This window comes from Musa acuminata, chromosome BXJ1-1, assembly GCF_036884655.1.
Source record: "Musa acuminata AAA Group cultivar baxijiao chromosome BXJ1-1, Cavendish_Baxijiao_AAA, whole genome shotgun sequence".
NCBI classification, from domain to species: Eukaryota; Viridiplantae; Streptophyta; class Magnoliopsida; order Zingiberales; family Musaceae; genus Musa; species Musa acuminata.
Window position 1 is genome coordinate 1673849 of NC_088327.1, and position 11560 is coordinate 1685408.

General features: G+C 36.2%; 1 protein-coding gene across 2 annotated transcripts; it reads right to left on the bottom strand.

Annotated features, from left to right (window-relative positions):
- Nucleotides 1–267: 267 nt before the first annotated feature.
- LOC103979966 (MLO-like protein 14) lies at nucleotides 268–7708 on the bottom strand. Of its 2 annotated transcripts, XM_009396243.3 has the most exons (15): nucleotides 6846–7706; nucleotides 5496–5553; nucleotides 5057–5298; nucleotides 4746–4862; nucleotides 4059–4119; nucleotides 3641–3738; nucleotides 3346–3420; nucleotides 2626–2711; nucleotides 2382–2431; nucleotides 2175–2215; nucleotides 1921–2085; nucleotides 1790–1825; nucleotides 1596–1663; nucleotides 1447–1507; nucleotides 268–889 (listed from the first exon to the last, which is right to left on the bottom strand). In XM_009396243.3, the coding sequence occupies exons 1-15, from the start codon at nucleotides 6969–6971 to the stop codon at nucleotides 476–478; spliced, it is 1698 nt and encodes a 565-aa protein (XP_009394518.2). In that variant the 5' UTR covers nucleotides 6972–7706; the 3' UTR covers nucleotides 268–475. The 2 variants fall into 2 exon arrangements, with proteins under 2 accessions (XP_009394518.2, XP_064940589.1); XM_065084517.1 differs by lacking the exon at nucleotides 5496–5553 and having other exon boundaries at nucleotides 6846–7708.
- Between the last annotated feature and the right edge of the window lie 3852 nt (nucleotides 7709–11560).

The window sequence follows — 11560 nt, forward strand, 5'->3', positions numbered from 1 at the left end:
CTGGCCTCAAATCGACCGGTTTTCGAGCTAAATTGAGCCGATCATGAGCTCACGTGGGTTGGTTGGTATATATAAAGCTCTGTGGCCCCTCGGACCGGGTTTTTTTTTCTACTTTCGGGGTAATCGAACCTGGCTTCAATGTTTTCCTTCTGCAGTAAGTCCGATACTTAAGCTCAATTGCCAGATAAAGACTGTCAAATCAATAACGAGCTTCTACATGGCTGCTGCAACTATTACAGACAACACCATCCATGATAAAACTTATCAGAGATCAAATATTTGCGATGCCTAAGCCTCGGGTAAAACAAGTTCATCATCAGTTAATCTTGTTTACATCAGGTATTCATCCAAGGGGAATTACAGGAAAACACTTGGAGCTAACTCTTAGACTACCTATTACCATACGATCATTATACACACACACACACACATATATATATATATATATATATCTCTCAGGAGTCTCTCTAAATTTTCATGCATCTCTTGATCCTCTCCAATTTGGCATGGAAGCACACCTTGATATTCCATTTCCTCGCCCCGAGAGGGCAGGGGAAGAAGGTACCGATAACGAATGAAGGAGAGCTACATCGTCGTTGATGTAGGTGGAACCCCCGTTACGAACTGTGGGATGGTCGCTATCGGTAATGGTAGTAGTGATGGTCGAAGAGGGCTGCAACTCGATCTGGATATATGAATGGTCGGAGGGATCCTCGAGTAACTCCTGCTCATCCTCTTCGATGGAGCACACGGTACTCGTCTCCGTGTGGATTGTCGACTCATCCATACCACGTCGGTGCTTTCTCCTCTTCCTTGCTGCCTTTCCCCATCCATGGATCGTGTCTCTGATTCTTTGCGGAAGAAGTGCAGCTTTGTAGTTTGATCCCATCTGATCAACAAAAACATATAGCAGTCAGCAAAGTGTGTACATATATGTAAATGGAGAAGAGTGAGTGACCAGAAATCAAACAACCTTGTCCTCAAAGCAATCAGGTAGGTATAACTTTACACATTTTGATAGTCATACCGATGATTTGGAGGCCACTCGTATGTGTGCATGCGTTATAAGTTCTGGCTAAGACAAGTATTTTCAAGGAAGAAACAATAACATAGAAGTTTCCGATCAAACAAGTATCCATATGCATAAATTTGAGGCCAAGTTTTTTTTTTTTTTACAAGGAAGCAAACATAGATCAGCTGTCCGCTTAATAGAAGTATTTGTTAAGCACATATTACATGTATTTGAAGCATATAAAAAGTTGTATACACAGATATGCATGGTCTAGATTTATAACATATACATGCATGCATTTACACTTGCATAATGCAATATATATTCACATAAATCAATTTATTCATCTTTGTCCCTCCAAAATTTATTCTAGAATTGAAGCAATAAATTTGGCTAATGACCAGAAATCTAATTATCACTTCATGGCATAATACCTGCGTAACCAGCGCATACAACGGCAGCGTACTGTAACTGCAGAGGAACTGACCGGCAAACCTGAGAGGCACATTAGCAAACATCGAACTGACCATTTTAGGTCTTCCTACCAAACCAGTTAAATCATCATTGGCCAGCAATTGCTTACCCTAAGATAAGGCGGCAGTATACCAGCAAATGGTTTTTAATAAAGCATGAATCGTAGCCAAACTGCCACTGTAAAATAACAGCCAAAAGGTGTAGTGATGCAATTAAGTACTGAAGCTACATTTGACTTGACCAACAAGATTAATCATATTTCCAACTTTATTTACTCAAAGATCAAAAGGGAGAGAGAAATACCCAGAACCAGAAGAAAGAAGCGAGCTCAAATGCATTCTGCAGGCGACAAAAAGCCTTTTAATTTTTATTCATTCCTAAGCATGTAAGTAAAAAGGATGCAAGTGTTTATAAAATAAAGAAAAAGCACATACCTGGAAAAGAATGAAATGAATCAATGATAATAAGAGCTCTGGTTTCTTAAACCAGAATAGATCATCTCGAGGTTTTAATCTACCACCAAATTCACTTAAGCCAGCGCTTTCAAGTGCCAAAGTTGCAATAACATGCTGCAACTTCGCACCCACCAGGAGTACAAGCTGCATAGACGGACAAATGAAAGGTAGATCTATGCGATCAATTTAATTTCTCATAACTAGTTAACAGTAATGAACAATCTAGTACTTACTGTGACAGGAATAATGGCTATCCAGAAATAAAGATTAGATCCTGCAAGACAAATGGTTGTAGTTGCAATAAGCAACTGGAAGACTAGAGTAACACCAAGAATCAAAATGTGAGTGCTGGGGGGAAAATCAATAACAAATTCCCAATTTTGGATATTTCACACCTACATGTGAAGCAATTTTGAGGAATAAGTATCATTAAAACTTACCATTTATGTTGAACAACATAAATGCAACAACAAAACCCCACAATGGTGCACTGCATAAGTTAAAATTTAGAATGTTAGTTAATGTATATCAAAGGAACATGATGATTTAATTATACAGTTCAAAGTAGGTTAATCATAAATATTTTAATATAGTTCAGTAGAATTAGCTGGAATATAATAACAATGAAGAATAAAGATGCTCAATTAGATTAAATGGACATTACGCATCGAAACTTCAACCAACCTTACACCAACAATCCTTTTAAATTCTTCTTCCATAGAGCGTATCATGTAGCTATGAAAATCATATGTCGATATCAGATGGTGGTTCTGCCATTTATACATGAGAAAAAAGATAAGTCTCCGAGAAAAGACAAGAATCTTCCTTCACCAAAGTATGCCATTGTATGGTGACTAGGTCAACTACTAGGTGCTAATGAATAATGATACACGGTTCTTTTTTTTTCTTTTTTTTTTGCAAATTTTATCTTAGAAGGAAAGAAATTAAACAAACAGTTGTCAGTGTACTACTTCCACCACTTCTCTCTGAAAAAAAAAGAGAAAGGAATGACATGGATATTGTCACCAATTTTCAGTACCATTTTAAGAAATACACTTAATAATTGGTTTACTTGCAACTTGAAAATTTAAAATTATTCACATTACTTCTCTAACACATGCTTGGTCAAAAGGGAGATGCAAACAAGCTTTTGTAAATAATTGGTTAAAATTATTCATGTTATTTTATCTTATACCAAAATCAGTACACTTTAGAGAAGAAAAACACTATAAAAAATATGGAGAAGAAAACAAAATATAAGGGGCTTGTATTCATCATTATAGTAGAAAGAATAAAAGCACAATAACAGATGAGCACTATGACTTAATAACTACAGATGCCTTTACGAGTAAACAGGAAGTAAATCTGCATCCAAACCACTTCACTATTCAGATTATGGTGTACCAGCATAAATCCCCGGCGGAGGGTAAGATAATCAGCTCGTACAACCGATCTTCCAAACTGGCGAAAGAAACAGGTCTGCAGAATAATTAATTGGACACCGCAAAGCAGTTAATATACAATTGCAGAACTGAACAACAGTACTTGCCAAGAGTAAACACACCTAATCTCTCTAAGTTCACTCACTTTATCCTCAACAAAGAATACTGTGCTTTTATTGATTCTCATACGCCTTTCCTCGTGTATCAAAAATATAGACTAGGTTTTTAATGTAATAAACCTAATAGTTTGCACCTACCACCCAAATAACAAATTTGTTTCTGGTCCACGAATTTGATGAATGGATTTTCATAAAGCTTGACTGCCTTCTAATTTGCAATGCTCTTGTGATTTCCGCTGAAACATGAAATTAAAAAATAATGATGATTGAAGACAGAAAAGCAGGATAATGTTCAGGGAGACAATAATTGTTTATTGAAATCTACTTAAGAGTTCTAAGAATGCATGTGCACTGAACCATAACCAATGACCAAATAGTAGACTGTTATGCCAGTTTGTTCAAGGTGTCAAGAAACATGAATCTATATTCCATGGTCATAATGTTGAAGCCTTGCTCCAAATAGGCGGGAATCAATTATAGTTGCTCCATGTCTGAAACTTGGATTTAAAAGTTTTTCACTTTAGACCACTGACCAAAGAACCATCAGGCATCTTACCACCATAACAATCATAGTGATCTCTACGAGCTTCTTCTTCCCAATCTCTCCAAGTATGTATCTGTTCAGATAACATGGCAACGACAATATTAGCCCTCCACGAGTATATATATGCAACTAAAATAAACAGCTAAAATGCATATAAGAATGAGGTGCTATAAAAAAATAAGATTCTTTTAAAAAGTATAAAAATATAAGATTTTATGAGTTCTACTGCTATTCATGTAAATGTATATGGCTTAAGGATGTATATTCCCACAGTGAAACTAACACCCTGTTTAATGAGATTAAAAAGAAGAATAAAATATTAAGAAAAAGACCTGAGAAAAGAAAAGGGACTGAATTCCCCAAAATAAAGCCCCAAAAAGAGATCAATGCAATAACATCAATCGACCAAGCCATTAATGTCTTCATTAAAGTGAGCTGTCATCTTAACTCAGAGATGTTAAGGTACATGCCCGACACATTTTGCTGTCCTTATCTCTGTGTTAACATGTCTCTGGTGACATTATTATGAGACAAAAGATGAACAAAAAATGAATAGCAAATTGAAAAGCACAAAAAAAATATAGATATTTCATCAAATAAACACGTCTATGTGTACAGAACATTTGTAGGTGTAGGTTATACATCAATGATATCAGTGTTTTTTTTGTTTTCCAGGATAAGTGAATCATATCCGCTAACCTTTACAATAGCAAGCAACATTGTTAAGCAGCTGTAGGACACATGGGTTATTGCCATCACAAATATAAACCTGTGTAGCTGTTCCAGGCCTTCATAGGAAACAAATGGTTCATGACCCTGCAGATCATGTGAACTCAAGTTTATGTAATCAAGACTTCCCAGAATTAAGTAAACAAAATTAATGAAAGCAACTTGTAAGCATGAGAAACAAGCTGGAAAACAATAAGGTATATAAAGAACAAACAGCAATGTACTAGAGAGCTTCATCATTACTTCATACGATCTTAATTTCGTAATGGATGAACACATGCCTCTGAACAGGTCTTCCGGCTGAGCTCAGTCAAAGTCCTCTTAAAGGAGAGATGATGAACAATGCCCATAAGCTGTTTGTGATGTTGAGGTGGGCTATTCTCGGTGTTCACCACATCCTCAACCTCATCTCTGGTACATGGAGAGAAGTTACTATTATAGAACTTTGAATCGATACAAATATTTGAAATAGTTCTTGAGGTGGCCGTCAGGAGCAGCGATATAAATCCAAGTAACATTAGTTCTGCAGCACAACAGATCAACATGTAAGATGATCAAGCAAGCACCATTACAGTCACAAAAGTATATACTGTGCCAATACATGAGAAAGAGAGAAAAAATAGAGATGTGAAGAATTGTAGTCCTCACAACATTTTCACAGCAATAAACCAAAATGGCAACTTTGTTTGGTTGCACTTAATAAATAAAAAAGGCGAATACCTTCCTTCATTTTCTCTAGTGCTTCAAAAAGTGGGTTCCGATGGGTTTTCTTCAACCACTAGACAAAAAGTGAGATAAAACAAAGTAAGATACTTAAGACTTTAGTTGAAACAAAACTATGAAACTACTTTCCTGTTCGATGTTACAGTGGTTATGATTTACAAAAAGAGAAAAAAAAAGGTTTCAGCAGTGTGCCACATGAATCAACTCAGGTTGGCAAATGCTATATTGGATGGGCTAGTCCGAGAGTTACATTTTGCCAAAGTGAAAAATCAGACTCAGTAGAAACTATAAACATCTACAATCGCAAGTAATTTATAGCGATGATTAATATATCATGAAGCACGAGATATGTCAATCTATCAAGTAAACTTCAATATACACTAAAGCATCTCCATGAAGAGCTGTTTGATCCAGTATATTGATGATTTTTGTGAAAAAGCATGGTAAAGTTAAGCTGCTATAACTAGCATTACCAAATTAGTGATCATATAGTTTAGTGACTAACAAACATGAGAATGAAAAGAAGTGTTCAACATTCACAGGATTGCTAATGCACAAATTAGAATCTTATGTGAAGCACAGGAATAAGCATGAAGAAATATATGGACTGGCCCACAAGAACGGAGACAGAGAGGTACCTGAAATCATATGATTGCACTATTTTCATTAGAGAAAAAATGTAGCATAAGACTGCACATTGATGAGGTAAAAAAATAAAGGGAAGCGATATGATTGCATTTAATTTCAGGACAAGTATGTCAGCTGCCAATATCAACAAAAACATCACATGGATGTCTGAAATTTCAGTCAACCTACAAGGAAGCAAGAAAATAAGTAGACTAAGAAAACAATTACATATAAAGTTGTGCGACAATGATTTTGCATTTTTTTGTGCCCAAGGTTTTGGAGTTAGGGCAGAACTCAGACAATAGGATGCTGAAACCTGTGAATCCAGTTAGATGGAACCATGGAAGTTCACATCAAAATTTAGAATACTGACGGAGCGATTTGGAAGGGAAACGGCAAGAATATTTAATCGAACCTCTCCGGCTCCAAAACAAAAGCTGCTAACTCATTGTGCAAGCATAAAAGCTCAAGCAGCGAAATGACCCAAATCCTACAATAGCTTTTTATTTTTTGGCATAAACGTCCGCAACATCAAGTGAGGCACACATCTCGCAAACAACGCTTTAGTTCCCAAGATAATTTATGATCGTTTACTCTTCTTAGCAGGTTTCAGAAGATATGAGGAAGACACGGATATCACCGTGATCGATCACACAAACAAACACAGATTAGATCACAAGGTGTCATAAGAATCGAAATAGAAAGTCCAGAAGCACTTACAGAACTCAGACGGTGGATGGATCGCTCCACCAGCAAAGAAACAGCCACAAAGATCGTCAACACAGCGGCCACCGACCAGGTAGGCGTCAGTGCCAATGACCGCGACTCCGGCAACTCGGTCGACATTCCAGACCTCGATTTCTCAGGATATTTCTCCAATCTCTGGCATTAAGTAGTAAAAATCACAGGCAGAGTTACATCAACCTCTTACCCTCCTTCTTCCCCCTTTCCTTCTCCTTCGCGTTCCTGCTAATTTCTTCCGATAACTACTCCGATAAGACCACAAAAAGCATCTCCCAGAGCAGATAACCAAGAAAAAAAAACCGAATCAAAACCTCATCTTTCTCCCACGCTCACACCAACAACGTCAAGATTCTTTAAATGCCAACAAGAAATCCTATTCTTCTCTTTCTTCTCAGAGACAAACACTTCGAGGGGCGGGGTAAAAATCCCTCCTTTGAAAGATCCCAATATATCAGAAACACAAGAAATAGAAATCAAAATCTCATCTACAGGAACACCATTACTGGAAGCGTCCTGGAGGTCTACCTCACGAGTCAGGACACACCCACCCGAGACGAACCGGACCCCTCCGGTGTCCGTGAACTACGAAGTGCCAAGACACAAAGAGAAAGGGCCCTTCTAGGAGCTCCCTGAGGAGGAGAAGATTCGGGGTTGCAACCGAGACGCTCTCCCACTCTCCCCGCCTGACACACGCACGAGATGGAAAGCAAAACGAAAGGGCCAAAATAGTAGGAGGGAGAGGCAGCTGCGACCGGGGAACGAGTGTGTGGAGCTATAAACTATCAGTCGCCAGCTTCACCGGTCAACCTCGGCTCAATACAATACTCCTTTGCCTTCCCTTCTTTCTCGCTATCATTGCATGGCCAACACAGTCGTAGTACAGTAAAATAAAGGAGTATGAACGCTGCCGCCTGTCTCACATGCCCAACCCAAACAAATGGCTTACAACTAATTAGCCTCACTAAATAAATAGAGAACACAAACAAACAAATACAAATAAATCATATTTTTTATTATGATGATTTTTTTTCTAGAAAATCATCTTTCAATAAATAGAGACCTTTTTCAATAAAAACCTTTATTTCTAGATTTTTAATTTGGTATCCCTTAAATTTAATTTAGGCTAATTATATATTAGTCGTTGTATCGTAATTTTTATATTTTAAAAATTTGTATTAGGATAATTATAAAAGTAAAATAATTACTTTTATTTTTTAAATATCATCGACTATATTGATATAACATATAATACGTTACGTCGAGTGTTGAATTATCGATTTTACGAATGATAAAATGATCATAAACATTACTATACTATTTGTATCACACGCCTAACAAATAGATCATGCCTGACTAAATAAATAAGGAACACAAATAAATAAATAAAAATATTTTTTTTTTAAGATGATGATTTTCTTATAAGAAATTTATTTATCATTTTTTACCTTTTTCTTAAAAAAAATATTTTTTAAATATTTCATTTTGTATCCCTTAAATTTACAGTATTATCCAATAAGCTTATCTCATCCAAGGCAAAAGGTTCATAATATCTTTAATAATTTTTAAAATTAATTAATGTTTCATTTATCGAGTAAAAGTTTTTGCGAACAAATCCCTCCTTTTTATTGAAATTTTAGAATCATTTTTTACATATTTATGGTCATACATGTATAATGTAATTAGCAATTTCATGTTCTTCCTCGGAAGATTGATGATGTAGATTTTTTTTTTCTCCCACTTGGTGTGGTGTTTGAGAATAAAAACAAAGACAAGCTAGTCATTATGTTGGCTACACTCGTTCAAGTATTTAAATGAACGAAGTAGTCATGTTTCGGAACATTATTGGCTAAATCATTGAGAATATTCATATAATCCACATTGCTCTTTTGTGGCATGTCTTCGTTTCCATGTGATATTAAATTGACTTTGGAGTACACCGAAATCATTAGACAGCTAATAGTCATTGTGTTCATCATTTCATCCATGTAAGTTGGAATGGTCCCTTCTATAAGGATGTTGACTTGGAACAATATTTGTACTGTAGAGGTAAAATTGCATGTTAATTAATTATATATATATATGATTTTATTCGTCGGATGTTTTTTTTTTTATATTAAAAAATTTTATAAAAATATCATTGACGTTTTGTTCTGTCCAATATGATTCGGACTAGGATTATTCAAGATGCCTCCAAGATGAAAACGTAGATTTAAATAATTTAAAAAGAAAATCCCTTCAATTGGATTTAAAATATTTTGTATATTTAAAAAAATAAGAAAAGAGTTTATGATCGTCTTCTTTCTCACAAAGGATAAGAAAGAAGTATGTATTGATCTATTTTGAATCTTGATGGAGGGTGACTTAAATATCATATGATATTATATTTTTTTATCGCGACTAATATCGAGATTGATTCTATACATATGGTGGATGATTACAAAAAAAATTATAAATCGGGTAAAATCATTAAAAAAAAAAAAGAGTAAGAAATATCAACTCTTGTGCCATGAAAGATGATTTGACGTAGATTCAAGAACAAAGCTAATTTATGATAATGGAACCAAGTAGACCAATTATATATAGATAATTTGGAAGTACAAGAGAGTGGGGGCCACGAACATTAATGAACAAAAGCCACCTGTGTTGATGTACACGACCTCTTCCACTAATAATTGTGCATTGGAATTATTTGGCTGATATCGCTCGACCAAATCCATCAACTGTGCACCAACCCGACCTCATTAATTTCCAGCCTTCGATCTCACTTCCGATGCTTAGCCTCCATAACTCACTCGTTGTTGTTGTCTTCTATATCAACTAATTTTTCGGGAAGAACGAACGCAGACCGTCTCTCCGACGCGATTTCTCGGTCGCTGGTGGGGGCGGGGCGCCACACCACACGGCGTCACTCGTTCGTCGGCGCACCAACAAACCATGCACCTTCTGCTGTCATCGTCCGCGCGCCATGGACGCATGCATGCGATCGTTGGACGGACATGGGTGGCGGTGGCCGTCGGTGTGGAGAGATGGAACGACGTAAAGGTATCAGCTGAAGCGCAGGAATGGAGGTGGTGACATCAGGGGGATCGGCGGTGAGGGCGACGCGACGACGAAGCTGGAATCCGACGTGAGAAGGGAAAACGATTGGGGTGAGAGCGACTCGACGCCGACGCCGACGCCGACACGATATGGTCCGACTTCAAACAATAGTTTGCTGTTTCATTTGACTCCGACGTGATTCCATTATTTACGCCTTTCTGTCCGGGCTGATACGTCGAATATTCTTCGTCGATCGATGTCTAACACGTGACACGTTATCGTATCTTTATTAGCACACAATCAATAAACGAGTGTATTCGTTTAAAAGATATTTTTTTAATATAAATTTTTATGTCAGAATTAAAATCAAATAACATTATATCGAATTTACGTTCTGTAATATCTTAATTACAAAACATAATATACTAAGAGCAAAAGGTCTCGGATAAATTATTTTTTATTATAAAATAAATTATTTTCTATTAGTCAATATAGGTTATCATAATTTAATTAGTTATATTATATATCTTATCCAATTATAAATTATAATATAATCTAACACTATCAAAATATTTTTTTTATAAGGTGAAGTGTATCATCCGAATAATTGAATAGTGCATCAAATTCGATTATGAAATAACGATTTATCGAATCAATCTTCTAAACTCGTGAGGTCGAAACAACATCCTCATCGACATCATATTACCAACCTTATAAGACTGATTCTTCCCGACATGTCAATCAAATAAAAAAAAGGGTCGTGTGAGATAAGTTGGGATGCATTGATAGTTCAACAAGTTTCCCATGAAACTATTAAAAAAAATAAAAAGATAAGAAGCTTTATTGAAAAAGCTTGAATATATCAATATATCCCTCTTCTATTTATTCAGAATAGAATGAAGAATTTTTCTCAACAGAATAGAGGATTTCTCTCAACAAAATAAAGAGATTTCGTTAAAAAAATCTTATCTAAACTTAGCGATAATTGATCAAAGCTACAAAGCTGATTTCAATCACATTGAATGACGATGGCAATCCCATGTGATGTGCTTCCTGGAATTGAAATGTGAAGGCGACGCATGTCTCTCCTTCGCATGCTCACTTGGTTCTGCTGCTTCTGCTCACCGAAGACACCTTATCGACAGCTGACAGTACTGAGTACTGCAGGAAGGCAGAGAGATGAGTACATGCACAATGATTTGCGAGAGTAACTCAGTTCCTTCTGTTACTAAGTTCATCGATGTCATCAATGGGAGAGGATAGGGATGAAGTCGGCGGTGTCGGAATCAATCCGACTCCATTGGAAGGAAGATTCGTAAGCTCATTTGGTGCATATTTTATGATCGATTTATACGCCAATGTTAAAATTAATATGAAAATAAAATAAATTTATTAAATAATAACTAACACTCCATATGAAGTTTCGTGTTTGTAAGGATATTTAATCCCATAAATAGAAAACTAAATAGTTATAAGTTCACTGATAGGTTATATTAATGATGATCAAATATTGATTTATTGAATTAGCGCTAGAAGGAGGACCATGAGCCCTTGGCTACATTACGAGGGAGCACTGATAAAAATATTTAGTCCACATTGATTGGTGAGTAGGACAACAAATGACTTGCAAGTCTCTCAGATTACCCTAACCC

Bases quoted from the DNA above. Each gene is read 5' to 3' on its own strand.
- LOC103979966 (XM_009396243.3), bottom strand. From the start codon at position 6,971: ATGTCGACCGAGTTGCCGGAGTCGCGGTCATTGGCACTGACGCCTACC. The intron at 4,863-5,056 runs GCATGTGTTCAT...CATGATCTGCAG, and splicing joins GCCGGAAGACCTGTTCAGAG to GGTCATGAACCATTTGTTTC. The intron at 2,216-2,381 runs GTAAGTTTTAAT...TTTGTCTTGCAG, and splicing joins TATGTTGTTCAACATAAATG to GATCTAATCTTTATTTCTGG.